General features: G+C 36.7%; 1 protein-coding gene across 2 annotated transcripts in view; it reads right to left on the bottom strand.

The window, feature by feature from the left end:
• Nucleotides 1-214: 214 nt before the first annotated feature.
• Nucleotides 215-24,503, bottom strand: part of LOC125125569 (adhesion G protein-coupled receptor E2-like) — a 57,048-nt gene continuing 32,759 nt past the window's right edge. For both annotated transcript variants that reach the window (XM_047776780.1, XM_047776779.1), the window contains 5 exons: nucleotides 24,118-24,353; nucleotides 5,527-5,593; nucleotides 5,164-5,255; nucleotides 4,097-4,265; nucleotides 215-4,007 (listed from right to left, as the gene is read on the bottom strand). In XM_047776780.1, the coding sequence (XP_047632736.1) occupies nucleotides 3,861-4,007; nucleotides 4,097-4,265; nucleotides 5,164-5,255; nucleotides 5,527-5,593; nucleotides 24,118-24,353 (711 nt within the window). In that variant the 3' untranslated portion in view covers nucleotides 215-3,860. The remainder of the gene's footprint in view (nucleotides 4,008-4,096; nucleotides 4,266-5,163; nucleotides 5,256-5,526; nucleotides 5,594-24,117; nucleotides 24,354-24,503) is intronic.

A 24,503-nucleotide genomic window follows, 5' to 3' on the forward strand; every position in this document is an offset into this window, starting at 1 on the left:
GAATTAGAGGATACAGTTCAAAAGATTTTCAGAATATGTTTTTTTTTATTTTAAATGATTTTTATTTTTTCCATCATATCTGGTTTACAGTTTTATGTCAATCTGTCAATTTTCTACTGTACAGCAAGGTGACCAGTCACACAAACTTATATACATTCTTTTTCTCACATTATCCTCCATCATGCTCCATCATAAGTGACTAAATATAGTTCCTAGTGCTATACAGAAGGATATCATTGCTTATAAATTTTAGAAATAATATATGGCTATAGAAAGATAACCTAAAAAGGTTCCTTTGAAAAAAGAAATAAGGAATTTAAGAAGTCTTTAAGCACTAAATTTTTTTGACAGTTGGGTTTGTCAGGGTAAGATCAAAAGTCCTACCATATTGCATTTTGGTAGACCTTGGTCTTTCTCAGGAGTCTCATCTCCCTACATTTCCTACCCTCAAGTTATAGAATATAAGAATAGTTAAATATACTACCAAAAAAATACCTGTCTTTTCAAAATGTATGTCCTGATTCCTCTGCTTAAAGATTTTGAAATATTGTTTCCTGCAGAAAGTCATAAAAAGGGGAAAGTGGAAGATTAATGAAAGGTTGGAAATGTTATCTCTTGTAAATCACCTGAGATGTAAAGGAAGAAGCATTCAGTTCTTCTTATACCTATCCTTACCATCCTAAATATGAGTTATTTATTTATAGGTCTATAGGAAGATCAGGGTAATTTCAGATGCTTGAGATGGGCAACTTCACATCTTTATCTCTACTCAAGAAGTTTATGAATATTGCACTTTGGGAAATTAGACAGAAATAGACACAAGGGAAAATATTTTGTTTTTCTTGAACAAGACTACAGGAAGCCACAGAAGAGATGCCATAATGAGAGGGACACATTTCTACATCTTTTAAACACAGAGACACCAAATTTTATGAGACAGTATAAGGTAAATTCAGTAGTATATTTGTTTTGTCCTTTGATAGTGGAAAGAGCTGATCAAGTGCCTGCATTTAAAAATCACTCATTGGCTATATGATGCCATTACTGTATTTTGCTACACAGAAAGTACATTTCCTTCCTCACTGTGTATATTATCTCTGATGGGATAGAGGATAATGGTAAATATTTATTCAAATAGCTATAATATGAGGCAGATTTTGATGGTTCTACAGTAGGTCAGCTAAACCTATGTATAATAGGTGTGCTAGGCAGAAAATGGTCCCCTAAAGATATTCACATCCTAATCTCTGGAACCTGTGAATTTATTACTTTACATGGAAAGGAAATATATTTTGTAGTATAATTAAGATAGGGATTTTGAGACAGGAAAATTATCCTGGATTATTAAGATGAGCCAATATAATGACCAGGGTTCTTATAAGGAAACGGGGGAAATAGAGAGTTATATACAGGAAAATAAATATAATGACATAAGCAGAGGAAACTGAGGGAGACTTGAAGATGCTGAAGGCTTTGAAAATTGAGTGGAGGATGGGGCCACTAGCCAAGGAATGCATGCAGCCTCTAGAAGCTAACAAAAGAAACAAATATTCCCCTAGAGACTCCAGAAAGAATGCAATTCTACTGAACCTTGATTTTAGTCCCATAAAACCCATTTTGGAACGACTGAGAAGCTAGGAGATCCCGGCTGGGGGGACGTCAGATCTCATTGTTCTCCTAATCTTTCGACTCTCCCCCAAAGCCCCTCAATAAAATGCATTGATCTCAAAAAAAAAAAACATTTTGGACTTTTAACTTCAAGATCTGTAAGATAAATCTGGTGTTGCTGTGGCTGTGGTGTGGCTGGCCAGCTATAGCTCCCATTAAACCCCTAGCCTGGGAACTTCTATATACTGTGCATGTAGCCTTAAAAAAGAGATTAAAAAGTGTCATGATTTTATCTACATTTTGAAAAGTTAGTTCTGATTTCTGTGTAAAAGATGCATTGGGAGGTGACAAAGGTGGAAAGAGTATTCAGGAGGATGTTGCAGTGTTCAGGCAAACGACGATGGCAGCCTAGCTGAGGAGGAGGTGATGGAGGTTGAGCCAGATGGACAAATTGGGGACACACTGAGAAGATAAGCACAACAGGATTGAAAAATGGGTAGGTTGTGATGGGAAATAAGATAATTGTTGGAAATAACTTTTAGGTTCCAAACTTGTGCCACAGGATTAATGTGGTACCATGTAGATTGAGAAGGACACCATGGGAAAGGATTGGACTAGGGTAAAGATTGCAACGTTTGTACTGGAAGGCTGAGATGAAGACGTCTTTTGAGATGTCAAAGATGTCAAGTACTTCTCTAGATTGCAGAGGAAATGTCAGAAGTAGAGAAAGATAGTGGGTAACACTTGCATCTATCTGATGACTGAATCTAAGGAAGAAATATTATTGTCTAGAAGGAAAGAATTTAATGCAAATTGAAATTGTTTTGGAACCAATCCTCTTGTTAGAACTATAAAGGAAACAATAGAGAAGAATGAGAGAGAATGGAATAATGACATGGAGGGGCATGTAAGTAGAATCTAGAGGGAATAAGGAAGGAGTGTTTCATGAGAAAGGGGTGATGAATAATCAAAAGTTTCTGAAAGAACTTTTTGGGAGATAGAAATCATTGTAGATCTAAGAGATATTTGTTCAGTGGAATGATGGAGGAAAGAAGCTATATCTTCATGGGTTGAAGGAGTGGTTTAAAGGAAAGGAAATGGAGACAAGAGTGAAAAGTCAACCCTCAGCTGGTAGCTAGAAGAGGGCCAAGTAGGACAAGTTTGTAAGATAGAAGAGGACCAAACATGTATACATGACTATGGGAAGAATACTGTTGAAAAGTTGAGGGAAGGAGGGAAGGAGGGAGGGAGGAAGAGAGAGGGAGAGAGAGAGAAAGGGAGGAAATATATGTGAACAATAATGTAAGGATAACTGATAAGGCATGAATGATGGGGTCCAAAGTGCAGGTGGAAGCACTGTCTTCGGAGAGAAGAAGGAAAATTGTGTCAGTATGGAGAAGGTGCATGTCACTGTTTGGTACAGTTTACGACATGGAATTCACAAAGTGTCATCAATGACGACTTTGATTTTCTCTGTGAAATAGGTGATGAAAATATTTCTTAGAAAGGGGGAGGAGATAGAAGATTCAGTGGTGGAACCAGTGCTTATGGAGGTTGGTGAACAAGATAATGAGAGAATTGCTGAAGGACTTCCAGGCATATAGTAAGCTCCTGTAAATAGGAAGTAAAACTTAAGGGATTTAACAGAAGATGGAAGAGGTGAGAAAACATCAGTAAAATGTTTGTAAGTTTAAAGTAGTAATCGTTGGTTCTTAGGAGTCATTGCCATGAATTATCCCATGTCATTACTGCCTTTCCTTCTTGTTTTTCCTTTGGGTAAAAGGTGACAAAAATATTAGGCAGCCTTGTTAAGAAAGTCTAAAGTGCTAGATAACACACTTCTGTTTAATGCATAAATAAGTACATAATTCCAGCCCCAATTTTTGCATTTTTGTAGGGGTGCTGTTGAATGAGTGTTACATGGAAGAAGGTGTAGAGGAAAAGGATAGAATAATGTGGCTCTGTGTGGAATGTGCCTTGCCACTTCTGATCATTGATTCTTGCTTATTTAGTTAACTATTCATGGCACATAGCAGATGTTCAATAAGGGTATTTATATATGAATAAATGGTAAACACATGATAAACACAGTTCCCTAAGCAACAAGAGTGGGATATATTTTCAAACAAACTAAGACCATTTCTAATGGTTAATGCATCAATGAGTAAAACCAAGTGTGAGCCATCCTAGGACATCAACTATTGCATACCTAGTTGTCGAGTACTAAAGCATGTGCTGCACAAGTGGATTAGTTAGTTACACTCTGTGTCCGCAATGTGAGATCTTACAGCACTATATTTGCAAGCATCAGACTCGGTCTTTCTGGACAGTGTGTACTTCTCAGACCTGGATTTGGTTATATCGATCCCTTTGAACCATTCCCCATATTGCTTCCGGACCTGCAGAGGCAAAACCACACTCTGGGTCAACTCACTGAAAGGAGTGAGGTTGGGAAGAGTCCTGAGTGGGAGTCAGACAGTAGCAGTACCTGTTGGTTGAGGAGGCAATACACCAGGAAGATGAAGACACCCTGCAGGCTGTTGATGATGGTGAAAAGGTAGGCCATGACATGGGCAGCTGGTCCCACCTGCAGGATTCCCAGACACCATGTGCATCCCAAGATAAAGAGCTGAGCTGTGGCTTTAAATGTCAGCATCCTGGATAGGAGGAGAAAGGAGGCTCATGATGCACCCTGAGCAACACAATCAAGGCCATTCTCATCTTTGACCCATGCATGCTCCTGCCTTCCCCTGTTGGTAATGAGTTTTCAGACTGAATTGCGATTAGCTTTGATATTTACTATCAATTATTTTCCACAATAGAAATGCCACTCAGGTCCAGGTAGGCACTTTAATTTGGATTGAAGAGGGTAGTGACACTTCATAATGTAAGCTGAAAAATACCTTTATGATGCTCCATGGAGATCCCTAATTTCATTCAACCAATGCATTATACACTGTGCCAGGGCCTCAGAATTAAAAATAACAAAGGCAAAATTATTACTATCATAAAGCTCACAATCTATTCAAATGACAGATATACAACCAAACAATAACATGCAAATTTTGGGAAATATTATAGAAACATGAAAGAAAGAGCATCATTTATGCCCAAGGGCTCCTGGAGCAAAGGAATACCCAAGCCTCCCAGGAGATTTGATTTTGCCTAGGAGTTTCTTTTTTCCCAGAGAGAGGAATGGAAGAAGGGTGAGAAGGAGCTTGAAATGACGGTGGAGTATGAAAGTGTGCTGAGTTGTGGGAGCAGTCACAGATTTTTCTAAGGACTTCATGGGAACATATTTGTTCTTTGCCTTTTTGTCATAGGACTGATGACAAAAGCCCAAAGATTGTTGCTGAGGGAGTCACAAGCTGGGCTTAGAGATGGACACTGTACACCACTGGATCTGAACTGGCTTCCATAGAAGGACAGCTGCATCTGTTCTATTCTGGGTTCCCTCAGAAGACTCTAAGAAGGGGCACCAGGAACTGCCCAGGCTCACAGCTTTGCTCTTGGGACCACACTTCTGTGGGCTTGTCAGCTGCTGTTCCATCTTACCTTGTGTTCTGGAGGGTGGACACATCACTGTTGAGGGAAGAGAGTTTGCTTTTCAAAATCCAGAGGGTCACCAGAAAGAAAACTATATTGACCTTCAGGAAACCACAAAATGTTTATTGAGTAAAATTTTGATCCTTTATCTAGTCTGTCCAACCTCAATTCTGCACTTATATTCCATGTCTAGTAACAGTATTAGAGTGTGTAGTTTTTGCCATAGGAATAGTCTTAGAAAACCAAAGCAAACCCAGGACAAGTCAGGAACATTCTTGCTTCCCTCACCTCCTCACTCCCACCACATTTACAGTTATGCTCTTCTGATAGCCCTCAGCTGAGCATTAATGATGCTTTGATGTCATTACTCACCGAGAAGATGGAACAGACTGGTCCAAGGAAACTCCATTTAAATCCCTTTTCTGAGTTGAGCCAGCAGCTAAGCAAGGGAGAGAATGAAAAACTCATTGGTCCACAGAAATCTAGAAAAAATATATAAATTCATTCATTCATCAACAAATACTGAGTGTTCTGTGTCAGGCTCCATGGCTGGCTCTGAAGATAGAGTGGTCAAGAAAATAAATATGGTCTTAAGCCATAAATCTCACATCAGTACGAGACACACAATTAGATACATGGCAGTGTTAAAAGAAAACTGGGAGGTGATGATAATGTATAACTGAATATCATGCTTAGTTTGGGAACTAAAGGATTAGGATGGTTATAGAGAAGATTCTAACAATCCTAAATGAAAAAAAAGAAACATTTTAGCTTAGATATTAATAATGAGTGGATGTTTACTGAGGGAAATAGTGTGGAAAGAGGGAAGAAGTCTATAAATGTGTTTGTTTTTGAGAGTCCTGTGACCCTAACATGGTTTTAAGGTGACTTTCTTGCAGTATTCAGTTTAATTTTTTTATCTGCTGCATTTCCCATCCTCTGAGATTTTTTTTCAATTATATGACTTTATTGAGATATATTTCACATACCGTTAAATTCACCCATTAAAACTGCATAGTTTAGGAGAGGAGGATCAAGATGGCAGAGGAATAAGATGTAGTGCTCACCTTTTCCAACAAACACATCAAAAAAACATATCTACATTTAGAACAATTCACCCAGAACATCTAATGAACACTGGCAAAAGAACTTAAACCTCCAAAAAGGGCAAGAAATTCTCCAAATAACTAGGTAGAGCAAAAGAAAAATAAGAGAGAGAGAGAAGGAATCAGGAAAGAACTATCACTCTTGAGAGGGAGCTGTTAAAGAGGAAAAACTCACACCCAGGGAAGCCACCTAACTGATGGAGAAATCAGCCAAGATAGAGAGACCTTAAAATTGTTGAGAAATGGCAGAAACTGGACCAAGGAGGGCAAAGCAAAGTGAGAGTCAAACAGAACATCTGCACCACTGCCCCAGACACCACAGCCTGAGATTCTTGGTCAGATGCTGGGCACTGAAACTCAGGCTCTGGAGGTGGGTACCAGGGAGAGGACTAGGGTTGGCTGTGTGGAGACAGCCTGAGGGGCTAGGAAGCAGTGTGCTACTGGCTTGGAGCAGAATGCCAGAGCCAAGGGAACCTGGGAGGAGTTCTGGGCCTGCAGGAAAAGCAAGGTGCCACTGTTGGGGAGGCTGAGAGGTGGAGGGGTGGACAGCCACAGGAATCTCATTCCCTGTGTATGCACAGGTCCTCGGAGTGTGGGGAGGCTCTGGTGCAGGCTACTGCTGGTGAGAGGCCACTTCCTCAGGCTATGGGAAACTGGGCACCTCTTGCATGGTCCACAGTGGCAGAGACAAACCAGAGCAGTCATCTCAGAAACCAGATGGAGGTATGGTTCACCACCACTAAGGCTCTGTGAACAGGCTCCACCTGCAGCCCCACTCATCTCAGAGGTCAGCAAAAAAAGGGCATTGCAACTGAGCACCACCAACTGTTGCTCTCACTCCCCTAAGAACACAACCTCCCTGCTGCTGCCACTGCCAAACACTCCAGGCAGTGCCCACACATTCCTTATCACTATCACTTCCCAGGACCCTGCAACTAGGAGAAGCCTAGCAGGATGAGGCTAAGCAGGATGAGGTGTTTCTTGCGTGGTCTACAGGTGGCAGGGACAAACCGTCACAGTTATCTCTGACTCCAACGGTGGCATGACCTGCCACCACTAGGGGTCCATGAACAGGCACCACTTGCAGCCCCAGTCAGCTCAGAGGACACCACAGAGGAGGGCATTGTGACTGAATACTACCTGTTGTTGCTCTCACTCCACTGGGAATTCACACACCCTACCACTGCCACTTCCAAATGCTCTGGACACTGTCAAAATCTGCCTGAGGCTCATTATCACTTCCCAGGGCCATGCAAATAGGAGCAGCCTGTGACACCTTCCCACAGGTCCTTGCTACTGTCAAAAGCCCAGCAACCAGGCAATGACTACAGCCCTGCCCATTGCATCCTTCTCCCTAGAAACACACTCAGTACCCAATCAAGGGGATATTATAATAAAAATGGCAAAAGTTAAAGATAAAGAGGATTCTAAAGACATCAAGAGAAAATAAAAGCATTAAGTATAAGGGAATCCCCATAAGTCTATCAGCTGATTTCTCCACAGAAACACTACCAGAAGAGAGTGGCAAGATATATTCAGAATTTTAAAAGGGAAAAAGTTGAAGCCTATAATACTCTATCTAGCAATAATATCATTTAAAATAGGAGAAATAAGAAATTTCTCCAACAAACAAAAGCTAAAGGAGTACAGAAATACTAAACCCATTCTAAAATAAAAACAGAAAGTGCTTCTCTAAATGAAAAAGAAGAAAGAAGAAATAAGATGTGGGAAATCACAATTGGAAAGCACTTATATAAGCCAATATACAGATGTAAAACGAAAAAAAATCTATTGTAAAAATAACAACAAACACAAGGCACAGCAAAAGGAAAAACTTGAAGATGTTCAAAAAAGGACTTCAAAATCATAAAATATGGGAAAGGAAAGTAAGAAATCTAGACTCTTTTTTCACAGCGTGTTAGAGCATATATGACTATCAGGCTAAAGCAAGCAGACATAGGAAGGAGTTGACATACTTGAAACATAGGGCAGCCACAAATCAAAACCAAACATTACATTCACAAAAACTAAAAGGAAAAGGACACAATAATAAAGTAAAAGTAAATCATCCAATCAAAGAAAGAAAGGAACAAAAGGAGAAACATAAAATCAACTGTAAAACAAGACTTAAAATGGCAATAAATACATATTTATCAATAATTACCTTAAATGTCAGTGACTGAATGCTCCAATCAAAATACATAGCATGGCATATTGGCTAAAAAAAGCAAGAGCCTATAATATGCTGTCTAAAAGAGATTCATATTAAGGCAAATGGAACACACAAATTGAAAGTGAGGGGTTGGAAAAAGATATTTCATGAGAATGGAAAAGACAAGATAACAGGAATCGCAATACCCATATCAGACAAAATAGACTTTAAAATGAAGCCCATAAAGAGAGACAAAAAGGACACTATTTAATGATGAAAGTATCCATTAAAGAAGAGGATATTACAATTGCCAATATATGCTCCTGATATGGGAATAGCCAAATACATACAGCAAATACTAACAGACATAAAAGGAGAGATTGATGGGAATACAATAATAGTAGGAGACTTTAAAACCCCCTTCACATCAAAGGACAGATCCTCTAAAGAGAAAATCAATAAGGCAACAGAGATCCTAAATGACACAATAGAAGAGTTAGACTTCATTGACATTTTCAGGACACTACATCAAATACACACACACACACACACACACACACACACACACACATTCATTTCAAGAGTACATGGAACTTTCTCAAGGAATGACCACATACTGGGGCACAAAATTAACCTCAACAAATTTAAGAGTATAGAAATTATTTCAAGTATCTTCTCTGACCACAATGACATGAAACTAGAAATCAACCACAGGAAAAGAAATGAGAAAAAACTGACTACATGGAGAATAAATGACATACTATGAAAAAAAACAATGGGTCAATGGGGAAATCAAGAAGGAAATTAAAAAATACCTCAAGACAAATGATAATGAAGACACAACCATTCAAAATCTATGGGATGCTGCAAAGGCAGTTTTCAGTGGAAATTCAGAGTGATACAGGCATTTCTCAAAAAGGAAGAAAAATCTCAAATTGACAATTACCCAACACCTAAATGAATTAGAAGAAGAAGAACAGGAGTTCCCTTCGTAGCTCGGAGGAAATTAATCTGACTAATATCCATGAGGATGCAGGTTAGATAACTGACCTTGCTCAGTGGGTTAAGGATCCAGCATTGCTATGAGCTGTGTTGTAGGTAACAGACATGAATCAGATCTGGCATTGCTGTGGCTGTGGTGTAGGCCAGTGGCTATAGCTCCAATTTGACCCCTAGTCTGGTAAACTCCAAATGCCATGAATGTGGCCCTAAAAAGACAAAGGATAGATATATATATATAGATAGATGATAGATAGATAGATAGATAGATAGATAGATAGATAGATAGATAGATAGATATCTTTATTTTTTTAATAAAAAAGAAGAATAAACAAAATCTGGTCAGCAAAAGGTAGAAAATCATAAAGATCAGAAAGAAAATCAATAAAATAGATATTCAAAACACAATAGTAAAACCAAGAAAACCAAGAGATGTTTTCCTGAAAGGGTAAACTAAATTGACAAACTTCTGTCCACACTCACCAAGAAGAGAAGTGAAAAAATCCAAATAAACAAAAAAGAAATAAAAAAGAAAAAACCTCAGCAGATTATGCAGAAATACAAAAAAACATAATAGAATACTATGAACAATTGGATGCTAACAAGTTTGACAACCTAGAAGAAATGGACAACTTTCTAGAAACTTACAGCCTGCCAAGACTGAATCAAGAAGAAACAGATCAACTAAACAGACTGATCACTAGCAATTAAATTGAGAATGTAATTAAAAAAAAAAACACTCCCTACAATCAAAACCCCAGGACAAGATGGCTTCACAGGTGAATTCTATCAAACATACAAAGAACATATACCGAGTCTTCTTAAAATTTTCCAAAAGGTTGAAGAAGAAGGAACACTCCCAAAGATGTTCTATGAAGCCACCATTACCCTAATAACAAAACCAAAGATAGTATGAAAAAATAAAGTTATAGGCCAATAACTTTGATGAATATAGACACAAAAATTCTGAACAAAATTTTAGCCAACTGAATCCAACAACATATAAAAAAGCTCATACACCAGGACTAAGTGGGATTCACCTCAGGTTCACAAAGATGGTTCAACACATGTGAATCAATCAACATCATACACTACATAACAAAAGTCAAAAAACACATGATCATCTCAATAGATGCAGAAAAAGCATTTGACCAAATCCAACAATGATTTATGACAAGAACTCTTACAAAAGTGGGTATAGAAGGAACATAAATTAACATAATATAAGCCATTTATGAAAAACCCACAGCAAATATAATACTCAATGGAGAAAAGCTGAATGCCTTCCTGCTAAAATGTGGAACAAGACAAGAATACCCATGCACTTTTATTCAACATAATATTGGAAGTCCTAGCCACAGCAATCAGACAAAACAAATTAGAAATAAATGTATCCAAAGTGGAAAATAAGAGGTAAAACTGTCACTGTATGCAGATTACATGATAATATTTATAAAAAACCCTAAGAACTCCACATAAAAATTATTTGAACTGATAACCGAATTTAGAAAAGTAGCAGGATACAAGATTTACATTCAGAAATTGGTTGCATTTCTGTATACTAACAAAGAAATATTATAAATGGAATAGAAAAATACAATAACTTTCAAAATCACACCCACAAAATTAAATACCCAGGAATAAACCTGAAAAAGGAGGTTTAGACTTATATACTGAGAACTATAAAATATTAACCAAGGAAACTAAAGAGGATTCAAAGAAATGGAAAGATATTCTATGCTCCTGGATTGGAAAAATTAATATCATAAAAATGGCTACACTACCCAAAGCAATCTACAGATTCAATACAATCCCTATCAAATTACCCATGACATTTTCCACAGAACTAGAACAAACAATCCAAATTTTTATATGGAACCATAAAAGACCCAGAATTTCTAAAGCAATCCTGAGATACAAAAATCAAGCAAATGGCATAACTCTCCCAGACTTCAGGCAATATTACAAAACTACAATAATCAAGACAATGGGGTACTTGTACCAAAACAGACATAGAGACCAATAGGACAGAATAGAGAACCCAGAAATAAACCCAAAAACTTGTGGTCAATTAATCTTCCACAAAGGAGGCAAGAATATAAAATGGGGAAAAGACAGTCTTTTCAGCAAGTGGTGATGGGAAAACTGGACAGTCCCATGTAAATCAATGAAACTGGAACACACCCTCACACCATGCACAAAAGCAAACACAAAATGTCTGAAAGTCTTAAACGTAAGACAAGACACCATCAAACTCCTAGAACATGGGCAAAACATTCTCTGACATCAATATTACAAATGTTTTCTTAGTTCAGTCTCCCAAGACAACAGAATTAAAAGCAAAATTAAACCAACTGGACCTAATCAAACTGATAAGCTTTTGAACAGCAAATGAAACCTTAAAAAAAAGACAACCTATGGAATGGAGAAAATATTTTCAAATGATGCCACTGTCAAGTGCTCAATCTCTAAAATATACAAACAACTTATACAACTCAACAGCAAAAAAGCCAACAACCCAATTGAGAACTGGGAAAAGACCTATATAGACATTTCTCCAAAGAAGATATACAGATGGCCAACAAGTACATGAAAAAAAAGCTCAACATCACCAATTAGTAGAGAAATACAAATCAAAACTACTATGAGGTACCACCTCACACCAGTCAGAATGGCCGTCATTAACAAGTCAACAAATAACAAAGGCTGGAGAGGGTGTAGAGAAAAGGGAATCCTCCTATACTGTTGGTGGGAATGTAAATTGGTACAAACACTATAGAAAACAATATGGAGGTACCTCAGAATAACAAAATATAACACTACCATATGACCAATCAATCTCACTCCAGGACATATACCCAGACAAAACTTTCCTTGAAAAAGATTATGCACCTTTATTCATTGCAGCACTTCACAATAACCAAGACATGGAAACAACTTATATGTCCATTGAAAGATGAAGGGATTAAGAAAATGTGGTATGTATTCACAATGGATTACTACTCAGCTATAAAAAATAACAAAACAATGCCATTTGCTGCAACATATATGGAACTAGATATTTTCATACTAAGTCAAGTAAGTCAGAAAAAGTAAGACAAACAACATATTATATCACTTATACCTGGAATCTCATATGCTGCACAAAGGAATCTTTCCAGAGAAAAGAAACTCATGGACTTGGAGAACAGACTTGTGGATCCTAAGGGGGAGGGGGAGGGGGAGGGAGTGGGATGGACTAGGAGTCTGGGGTTAATAGATGCAAACTATTGCATTTAGAGTGGATAAGCATTGAGACCCCGCTGTATAGTGCAGGGAAGTATATCTAGTCATTTGTGATGGAACATGATAGAGGACAATGTGAGATAAAGAGTACATATGCATATATATACATATGTATATATATATATGACTGGATCACTTTTCTGTACAGTAGAAATTGACAAAACATTGTAAATCAACTATAATGGAAAAAAATAAAAATCATTTTATAAACTGCACAGTTCAATGATCTTTAGAATATTGAGCTGTGCAACCATCACCATACTCTAACTTCAGAATATTTTCAACTCCTAAAAAAGAAATTTCATTCAAATTTGCAGTCACTCCTCACCCCCACTTTTATGCACCCCCAACCCCAACCCTAGCCCCAAGGCACCAGTAGTCTGCTTTCTTTTTTAATTTACTTTTTATTTTATAATGGAGTATAGTTGATTTACAATGTTGTCTTAGTTTCAGGTATATGTGAAAGTGATTCAGTTATACATATCTCTATTTTTTTCAGATTATTATGCTATATAAGTTATTATAGAATATTGAGTAGAGTTGTCAGTGCTATACATAATGTCTTTGTTGATTATCTGTTATGTATACAGTATTGTGTATATGTTAATCACAATCCTAATTTATCCCCCTCCAAACTTTGGTCACCATAAGTTTGTCTGCCAAGTCTGTGAGTCTGTTTATATTTTATAAATAAGTTCATTTGTATCATTTTTTATATTCCACATATTAGTGACATCTTATGATATTTGCCTTTGACTTATTTCACTTAGTACAATAATATCTAGGTCTAACCACGTTTCTGAAAACGACATATTTCTTTATTTTTATGGCCAATATTCCATAATGTATATATACCACATGTTCTTCATTAACTCATCTGTCAATGGACATTTAGGTTGATTCCATGTCTTGGTTATTGTAAATATTGCTGCAATGAACATTGGGGTGCATGTAACCTAATTTCTGTCTCTATGGATTTGCCTATTTTGGACATTTCACATAAATAGAATCATACAATATGTTATCTTCTATGACTGGATGCTTTCACTTAACATTATGTTTTCAAGACTAATCCACATAACCACATGTTTTTATGGCTGAAAAATCTCTTCATTCTTTGTAATGGCTGTATAACAATCCATTGTATATTGGAATTAATTTTGTTTATTTCCAGTTTTTGGCTATTTTGAACAATGTTGCTATAGCCATTCATATACAAGTTTTTGTGTGAACATATGTTTTCATATGCTTAGAACATATACCTAGGAGTGGAATTGCTGAGTCACATGGTAGCTACATATTAAACCTTCTGAGAAACTGTAAAACTGATTTTTACAAGAGGCTGAACTAGTTTTATTATGACCAGCAATTTTTCCACATCCTTACAAACACTTTTTATTGTAAGTCTTTTCTCATTTTAATCACTTTATCAAATAGGTATTAAATGACATCTCATTTTGTGGTTCTTGATTTGCATGTTCCCAATTACTATTGATGCTGAGCATCATGTGTTTATTGATTATTTAAATATCTTTGGAGAAAAGTCTATTCCAATCTTTTTTTGTGGGGGTTATTTGTCCTGTTGAGTTATTTAATTATTTTTACCAACAGTGAAAAACAGAAGTTCTCTTATTGATTAACTGAAGTATAACCAAGGCAGAGACATTTTTAGTCTATTGCTCAAGGTTTATGGATAGACAGTGACAGAATTCACCTTGTTTTAACATTAGAGTAAAATAAAGAGTAAGGCAAGACATGTAAGGACAATGAAGTACATTGAAAAATGTAAGGAAAAAAGAACTGAAGTGTTTAAGGACACCTGGGATGAACACAGTTGGTGAACATAAACTTTAGCAGCATGTTTTAGTTAAGAGTATGCATCCTGGGAGGTTGACTTCCTGAAGGAAGGAGTGAGGACCTTGGCAAATTTTATCTCCTATGAACACAACAAAAATATAAGCAAAACAACTAAAGCCAAAAATTCCAAAATTCTGGCAAACACCCAAAGCAGCAGAACAAACTAAAAATAGTCTACGAGATAGAATAGAAGCTCAATAATAACGGGGAGGAAGGAGTCTTTGATGTTTTAACTCAGTTCCATTTCCATTTCTTCTCTCTCCAGCTTACTGGTTAAACAGCCAAAATTTGATGGCACTGCAGACAGCAGAGATGTATATTTTTGAATCTGCATTAAAAGCACCATCATCGTCATCCCCAGAGCACAGTTAATATTTTTTTCTAATCCTTTATCTCTCGGAGCTCTTTATTCTTCTAATTTGGTGGCTATTTGATTTGACTGAGAGCTGATCTCAGTGGGGGCCAAAATACTTACACCTAGGGCATTATCAAAACTAAAGCAAACTCTCATATCACCAGCTGCCCAAAGCTGTGATTTCAGGTGAGGTCAATAAGAACTTGGGAATTTAGAAGGACAGAGTGGATACTAAAGAACAATAGGGAATTTTGAAAAAATCTCAAATCTCTCTGGGAATCTAAGGAAGCACAATAATGTGCCCATGCTCAGGAAATATCTGGGGGTAAAAAAACACATCAGTCTTTTATCTCTGGCTGGCTTTATAGCTTTGTGCAATCAGGAACTGAAGGCCCAACTGCTATGTAAACTTCCTGAAGTTTGAAGGTGTGCCTTATCACACAATTACCTTTGCAAAAGAGTGTAAAGCATATATGCAAGGCACTTAATAAATCTTATGACCAAACATTGGGTGGATACCAAATTATACTAAAACAAGTATAACCCCCCTAGGGGCCCAGAATTAAAAATAAAAACAACTAAAGCTAGAAGAGATATCAAAGGGAATTATTAATATACATAGTCCAGAAATGTCACAAACAAAAAACATGTAGAAACAACAAACCTGGGAGAGTGGAGGAATCTGATAAAAAGTGTTGTGATATATATAAAACACCTAGTTTTAAACAAAAAATTATGATATGTGTAAAGCAACAGGAAAGTACACAACATACACAAGAAAAATATCAGGCAAAAGAAAGTGAGCCTAAGTACAAATTTTGTACTTAGACAAAGTTTTTAAATCATTAATTATAAAAACATTAACGTAACTAAAATATACCATGTCTAAAAAATTAGTGGCAAGTATGACAACAATGTCTCACCAAATAATATTTATACAGGGGTATAAATTGTGAATGGAATCAAATAGAAATTCTGAAGTTGAAAAGTACAGTAATTGAAAAGAAAATTTCACCAGAGGGGCTCAAGAACAGATCTGAGCCAGCTAAAGAAAGCACTAATAAATTTGAATATAGGACAACAGAGATTATACATCTCAAGAATACAAAGAAAAAAATGAAGTGAACAGAACTTCCAAGATCTGTGGCACAGGACCAAGTGTACCAACATATACAAAATTGGAGTCTTAGAAAAAGACAAAAAAAGGAGGGGTAGAAAATACTTAAAGAAATTAATAGCTCAAAACTTCCTAAATTTGAAGAAAAATATTAATCTACACATCAAAGAAGTTCAATGAACTACCAATGGAATAAGCTCAAAGAGAGTCACACCTAAGCACATCATAGACCTGCTGACAAAAGTCAATCTTGAGAGTGATGAGAGAAAACTCATTTTTCATGAATAAGAGCTCATCAATAAGATTAACAAATGACTTATTGCATGAAATCAAAGATCAAAAGGCAGTGAAATAATGTATTCAAAGAGTCAAAAAATATTGTCAACCAAGACTTTCATATAAAGCTACATTCTCCTTGAAAATGAAGAAATTGAGCCATATCAAGATAAACAAAAACAAAATAAATACTTGATACCATAACTACAAGAATTTCTACAAGAAATATTAAATGAATCCTTCAGGCCAATATGAAAGGACACTAGATAGTAATATGAATCCACACACAAAATAAAATAAAGAGTACCAGTAAAGGAAACTATATAGGTATTGCGAAAGATACTCTAAACACATTTTCGTTTGTAACCTCTTTCTTCTGTTTTAAAAGTTAACTGCACAAAACTGTTTTGACTCACTTTTGAAAATGGGATTAAGAGGGCAGAGTAGAAGGACTGGAGCTTAACTTCTTTCAAAGAAGCAGCAAAATTACAACCAACTGCTGAACAACCTTCAACAAAATAGACTGAAAATTATCAAAAAAGATATCCTACTCCAAAGAGGAGGCCACATCAACATGTTAGGGGGGGTGATTACGTGATGTAAGAAACTCATACCTGCTGGGTGGATGGCTCACAGACTGGAAAGTAACTATATCACAGAGGCTTACCTATGGGAGTGAGAGTTCTGAGCCCCACACCAGGTTCCCATGCCTGGGGATCTAGCATTGGGAGGGGGAGCCCCTGGGACATTTGGTGTTGAGAGCCAGCAAAGTTTGTATGCAGGAGCTCCACAGGACTGGAGGAAATGGAGATTCCACTCTTGAAAGGCACACACAGGCTTGGTCCCAGGAAAAGCAGAGACTTCGTAAGAATCTGTTTGAGACCAGTCTGCAGTTCTTGGAGTATCTATTGGGAAAACAGGGGCTACTGTGGCTCATTGTAGGGGAAGGACTATGGAGGCAAAGGTCTCAGGAATAATCATCAGTGTGAGATCCTCTAGAGGTGGCCATTTTGGAAAAATATGGCCCCACCCACCTGGGCTGAGAATCCTCAGGCTGAACACTAAACCAGGTGGGAATATAGCCCCAACCATCAGCCAACAGGTTGCCTAAAGATGACCGAGGCACACAGCTGCCTCTAATCACATCCAGAGACAAAGCCCCACACAACAGAGGGATAAGAATCTGGAGCTCCCGTCATGGCGCACAGTGGTTAACAAATCCGACTAGGAACCACAAGGTTGCACGTTCAGTCCCCAGCCTTGCTCAGTGGGTTGGGGATCCGGCGTTGCTGTGAGCTGTGGTGTAGGCTGCAGATGTGGCTTGGATTCCATGTTGCTGTGGCTCTGGCATAGGCCAGTGGCTACAGCTCCGATTATACCCCTAGCCTGGGAAACGATGTGCTGCAGGAGCAGCCCAAGAAATGGCAAAAAAAAAAAAAAAGAATCATCTTCACCTACCAGAGGCAGGAACTAGTTCCTCCCATCAGGAAACCTGCAGCAAGCCCATGTACCAAATTCAGCCACAAGGGGAGCAGACATCAGAAGGAAGAGAGGCTACTACACTATTCTCTGCAAAAAGGAGACCACACCAAAAATCTATACAAAATGAAAAGGCAGAGAATTATGACTGAGATAAATGATCCAGAAAAAAAAAATAAAAAGAAAGAAAAGAAGCTAACTGATCTCGAGATTACCAACCTCCATGAAAGACTTTAGACTGATGATAGCAAAGATGAGTCAAGATCTGGGAAATAAACTGGAAGCAAAGATTGATAAATTATAAGAAACAATGAGCAAAGAAATGGAAGATTTAAGGATTAAGCAAGCAGAGATGCTAAATAAAATAACTGAAATAAAAATTCACTAGAAGGAACCAACAGCAGAATACAGGATTCAGAAGAACAAATAAGTGAGGTGGAAGACAGACTAGTGGAAATCACTGATGTGGAACAGAAACAAAAAAAGATTGAAAAGAAATGCAGACAGGCTAAGAGAAATCTGGGACAATGCTAATCACACCAACATTGGTATTATAGGGGGGGCTAAAAGGAGAAGAGAGAAATGGCCAGAGAAATTATTTAATAGCCAAAAACTTCCTTACAGTTGGAAGGGAATCACTCACTCAAATCCAGAAAGCACAATGAGTACCATATAAAATAAACCCAAGGAGGGACACCCCAAGACACATATTAAATCAAACCGACCAAAATCAAAGACAAAGAGAAAATATCAAAAGCAACTATGAAAAAGAAACAAATAACATACAAGGGAACCCCAATAAGGTTATTGGCAGATTTTTCAGCAGAAACTCTGCAGGCCAGAAGGGAGTGGAAAGATATTCTTAAAGAGATGAAAGGAAAATATCTCCAACCAAGAACTTTACCCAGCAAGGCACACATTCAGATTTGAAGGACAAGCTTTTCAGACAAGCAAAAGCTAAGATAATTCACCAACATTAAGCCAGCTTTACAACAAATACTAAAGGAACTTCTCTAGGTGAAAAAGAAAAGGCCACAACTAGAAAGAAAAATATTACAAATGTCAAGGATCACCAATAAAGGCATACATATAGTAAAGGTAGGAAATCATTCACACACAAGTATCCTACCAAAACCAGAAATTGTGAGAAGAGGAGGGTACAAATGCAGGATAATGGAGATGCATTTGCAGTTAAGAGACCAACAACTTAAACCAACCTTGTATATATACATATAGACGCCTATATCAAAACTTCATGGTGACTGCAAACCAAAAGTCTACAACAGATATACACACAAATAAGAAAAAGCAATCAAAATACAACACTAAAGTTAGACACCGAACCACAAAAGAAGAGAACAAGAGAAAAAGGGAAGAAAAAAAGACCAGTAAAAAATCCAAAACAATAAAATGACAATAAAAACATACATATTGATAATTACCTAAATGTAAATGGATTAAATGTCCCAACCAAAAGACATAGACCTAGCTGAATGGATACAAAAACAAGACCCGTATATTGCTGTCTTCATTAGACCCACTTCATTTCCAGAGACACATACAAATTGAAAGGGAGAGAATGGAAGACAATATACCATGCAAACAGAAATCAAAAGAAAGCTGGAGTAGCAGTACTCAGATCAGACAAAATCGACCTTAAAGAACATTATATGAAACAAAGAAGGACATTATAATGATCAAAGGGTCAAACCAAGAAGAAGATATAACAATTGTAAATATATATGCACCCTACATAGGAGCACCTCAATATATACGGCAACTGCTAACAACCTTTTAAAAGGAGAAATTGACAATAACACAATAATACTGGAGGACTTTAACAACCACCTATAGCAATGGGTAGATCACCCAAAGAGAAAGTCAACAAGGAAACACAGGCCATTAATGATTCATTAGACCAGACTGGCTTAAATGATATTTATAGAACATTCCATCAAAAGCAGAATACATATTCTTCTCAAGTGCACACAGAACATTCTCTAGGATAGATCACATTCTGAGCCACAAATCAAGCCTCAGTAAATTTAAGAAAATTGAAGTCATTTCAAGCATCTTTTCCTACCACAATTCTATACAACTGGATATCAGTAAGAAAAAAACTGCAAAAAACACAAACATGTGTTTGTGGATACTAAACAACGTGCTACTAAACAACCAATGGATCACTGAAGAAATCAGAGGACATTAAAAAATATCTAGAAGCAAGTAATAACAAAGACACAACAATCCAAAACCTATGGAATGCAGCAAAAGCAGTTCTAAGAGGGAAGTTTATAGAAATACAAGCCTACCTCAGGAAAGAAGAAAAATGTCAACAACAACAACAACAACAAAAAAAACTAACCTTACACCTAAAGTAACTACAGAGAGAAAAACAGGCAAAACACAAAGTTAGCAGAAGGAAAGAAATCATAAAGATCAGTGCAGAAATAAATGAAATAGAAATGAAGAAAATCATAGAAAAGATCAATGAAACGAAAAGCTGGTTCTTCAAAAACATCAGCAATATTGATAAATCTTTAGCCAGACTCATCAGAAAAAAAAAGAGAGAGGACTCAAATCAATAAAATTAGAAATGAAAAAGAGAAGTTACAAGAGACATCACAGTGATACAAAGGATCGTAAGAGATTACTAAAGCACCCATACGCCAATAAAATGGAAAACCTAGAAGAAATGGACAAATTCTTAGAAAATACAATCTTCCAAGACTAAACCAAGACAAAATAGAAAAGATGAACAGATCAATCACAAGTACTGAAATAGAAACTGTGATTTCAAAACTTCCAACAAAAAAGAATACTGGATCACTTTGCTTCACAGTAGAAAATTGACAGAACACTATAAACCAACTATAATGGAAAAAAATTAAAATAATTTAAAAAAATTAAAAAGTAAATAAAGAACAAAAACTTCTAACAAACAAAAGTCCAGGACCAGATGGCTTCACAAGTGAATTCTATCAAAAATTTAGAGATGACTTAATACCTATCATTCTGAAACTATTCCCAAAAAAAATTACAGAGGAAGGAACACTCCCAAACTCCTTCTATGGGGCCACCATCACCATGATCCCCAAATCAGACAGAAATACCACACACACACACACACACACACAAAGAAAATTAGAGGCCAATATCACTGATGATCATAGATGCAAAAATCCTCAACAAAATATTAGCAAACCAAATCCGGCAATACATTAAAATGATTGTACACCATGGTCAAGCAGGATTTATGCCAGGGATGCAAGGATTTTTCAATATCTGCATATTAATAAGTGTGATACACCACATTAACAAACTGAAGAATAAATACCATACAATCCTCTCAATAGATGCAGAAAAAGCTTTTGACAAAATCCAACACCCATTTCTAATAAAACCCTCCAGAAAGTGGGCATATAAGGAACCTACTTCAACATAATACACGCCATATATGACAAACCCAGAGCTAACATCATTCTCAATTGTGAAAAGCTGAAAGAATTCCTGCTAATATCAGGAATAAGACAAGGACGTGAACTCTGTCACTACCATTAAACATAGTTTTGGAAGTTCTAGCCACAGTGATCAGAGAAGAAAAAGAAATAAAAGGAATTCAAATTGGAAAAGAAGAAGTAAAATTATTATTACTGTTTGCAGATGGCATGATACTATACCTAGAAAACCTGAACACACTACCAGAAAATTGTTAGAACGCATCATTGAATTTGGCAAAGTTGTAGGATACAAAATTAATACACAGAAATCAATTGTATTTCTATATGCTAACAACAAAAGGTCAGAAACAGAAATTAGGGAAACAATCCCATTTGCCATCACATTAAAAAGAATAAAATACCCAGAAATAAACCCACCTAAAGAGACAAAAGACCTTTACTCTGAAAACTAAGATTCTGAGGAAAGAAGTCAAAGATGACACATACAGATTGAAAGATACATCATGATTCTTGGTTTGGAAGAATCAATACTGTCAGAATGACTATACAACTCAAGGCAATCTATAGATTCAATGCAGTCCCTATCAAATTATCAAGGACATTTTACACAGAAATAGCACAAAATATTTTAAAGTTGGTTTGGATGCTCAAAAGATCCATAATGGCCAAAACCAAATTTTATAAAGGTGTATAAATTAAACAACACTGTCCTAAATAATGAGGAGGAATGTACAGTTGGTCTTTAACAGGCTGCTAAGACAAGTCAATATGGGAAAATATTCTTTTCAAAAAATGGTGTTGGAAAAAACAGGTATCCACATGCAAGTGAATGAAATGAAGCCCCCTATTGCACAACATACATGAATATCAACTCACCAGCTATCATAGACATAATTGTGATAGCTAAAGCTAGAAAACTTCTAGCAGAAAAAAAAACCCTTGCATTAAGCAACAGTTTCTTAGATATGGCATCCCAAGCATTATCAACAAAAGAGAAAAATAGATAACTTTAACATCATCAAAATTAAACTTTTCTGCTTTAAAGGACATCATAAAGAAAATGAAAAGACACAGATAGGGAGAAAATATTTCCAAATCATGTATTGATTATGGACTAATATTCAGAATATATTAAGAACTCTTACAACTCAGCAGTAAAGACAAATAACACAATTTAAAAACAGCGAAAAGATTTGAATAGTTATTTCTCCAAAGAAGACAAGCAATTGATCAATAAGATAAAAAGATGCTCAATATTATTCATCATTAGGGAAAGATGTAAATTGAAACCACAATGAAATATCACTCCATACTCATTAGGATAGCTACAAGTAAAATGTAGAAAATAAGTGTTTACAATGATGAGGAGAAATTGAAACCCTCATACGTTGCTGGTGGAACTGTAAAATGGTACAGATGCTCTGGAAAATAGGTGTTGGTGTGTCAGAATGCTAAACATAGTTTTTCCATTTGATCCCAGAAATTCTACTTATAGATATGTACTCAGGAGAAATGAAAACATATGCCCCACAAAAACGTGTACATGTTTGTTTATAGTGGGAAAAATAATACAGCCAAGAAAAAGAGAAAACAACCTAAATGTCTATCGACCAATAGGTGGATAAACAAAATGTGGTATATCCATAAAATAGAATATTATTTACAAAACAACAGCAGCAGAAACAACAAATATAGATAATAAATGCGTGCTACTACAACTTGGATGAGTCTTAAAAACATCATCGTAAGTAAAAGAATCCAGTCACAAAGACCACATGCATGATTTCATTTGTGTGAAATATTCAGAATAGGCAGATCCATAGAGACAGAAAGTAGTTCTTCTTAGAAGTTGTCAGGGGTTGGGACAGAGGACTAGGTAGCAGGAATGAGGAGTGAATGTTATTGTGTATGAGGTTTCTTTGAGGAGTTAAAAATGTTTTAAAATCAGATTGTGGTGATGGCTGCTCAACTCTGTGAGTATTCTAAAAACCATCGATTACATGTTAAAAGGGTGAATTTTATGGTATATGAATTATATAACAATAAAAATGCAAATATATTTAAACTAGTACTAAAAGCTGAAAATATAAGAGTGCAAACTAAGGAGCTTGACTCCCTGATTTTGCATCCTAGCTCTGGTACTTAACTAATTGTGCACCATTGGGCATTTACTTAAAGTATTTGTGTCTCAATTTAATCACCTGTAAAATAGGGCAAATGACAGTAACTGATTAATAGTATTGGTGTGAAGATTAACTGAATTAACACATCTGAAAATGGTCAGAAAAGTGGGAGTTACCATTGTGCTGCAGCAGGTAAAGAACCTGACCAGTATCCGTGAGGATGCAGGTTTGATCCCTGGCCTAGCTCAGTGGACACACCTATGCCATGGCTGTGGTATAGGCCAACCACTGCAGCTCCAATTAGACCCCTAGCCTGGGAACTTACATATGCCTTGGGTATAGCCCTGAAAAGAAAAAAATAGTGTCCGGCACAAAGTAAGTACCATATAAATCTCCACTATGGTACAATCTATTACTTTGATCACTTTAATCAGCTCTACTGTTAGAAATGAAAATCTTATAGAATTAGGATAAAGAAACAAGTTAGATTGTTCTAAATGATGTCCTAAGTACTTCCTTTGATTTCATATTTGCTATTTCAAGCACAGAGATCAAAGGTATTCTTTTTAATTACTGTCATCTTTCACCAGAAAGATGCTCCAGGGATTATTACTTTTCATTTCTTCTATATATTAGGGATTATTACTTTTCATCTATGTATTATGCTCTTGCATGGTGAAATGCTATGTTGCTTCTATAAATAATATCATGGTTGTGCTGGAGAAGGCAAAGAGAGTGGAAATTTGCCTTTACCTGGTGGGTGTTCCATAAAGATGAGGCTGGGATGCGGCAGATATGGTCACAATCACAGCCGGGACTCCATAGCCCACAGGGAACATGAGCTTCTTCATGAACATGTTCACACTGGAGTAGTTGACCACCATCAGGTTGCGTGCAGTGAGGAAGAGGTACAGGCCCTCCAGCAGCATCCAGGTGAAGGAGGCCAGGTAGAGATAGTGTAAGGCACCTGCGATGATGCTACACAGCACCTGGGGGAGCAGTAAGATATTGCGAGGAGGGACTGTCAGAACCTCTTCTACACCTTGCCACTGGGGAATGCTGATGTATATGAAGGGGTTGTCAATGGAGTGTTTGTCTTCTAGTTGTGTGTGTCACTGTGAAGTTGGCTACTTACCCAT

This window comes from Phacochoerus africanus, chromosome 4 (assembly GCF_016906955.1).
Source record: "Phacochoerus africanus isolate WHEZ1 chromosome 4, ROS_Pafr_v1, whole genome shotgun sequence".
Taxonomy (NCBI): domain Eukaryota; kingdom Metazoa; phylum Chordata; class Mammalia; order Artiodactyla; family Suidae; genus Phacochoerus; species Phacochoerus africanus.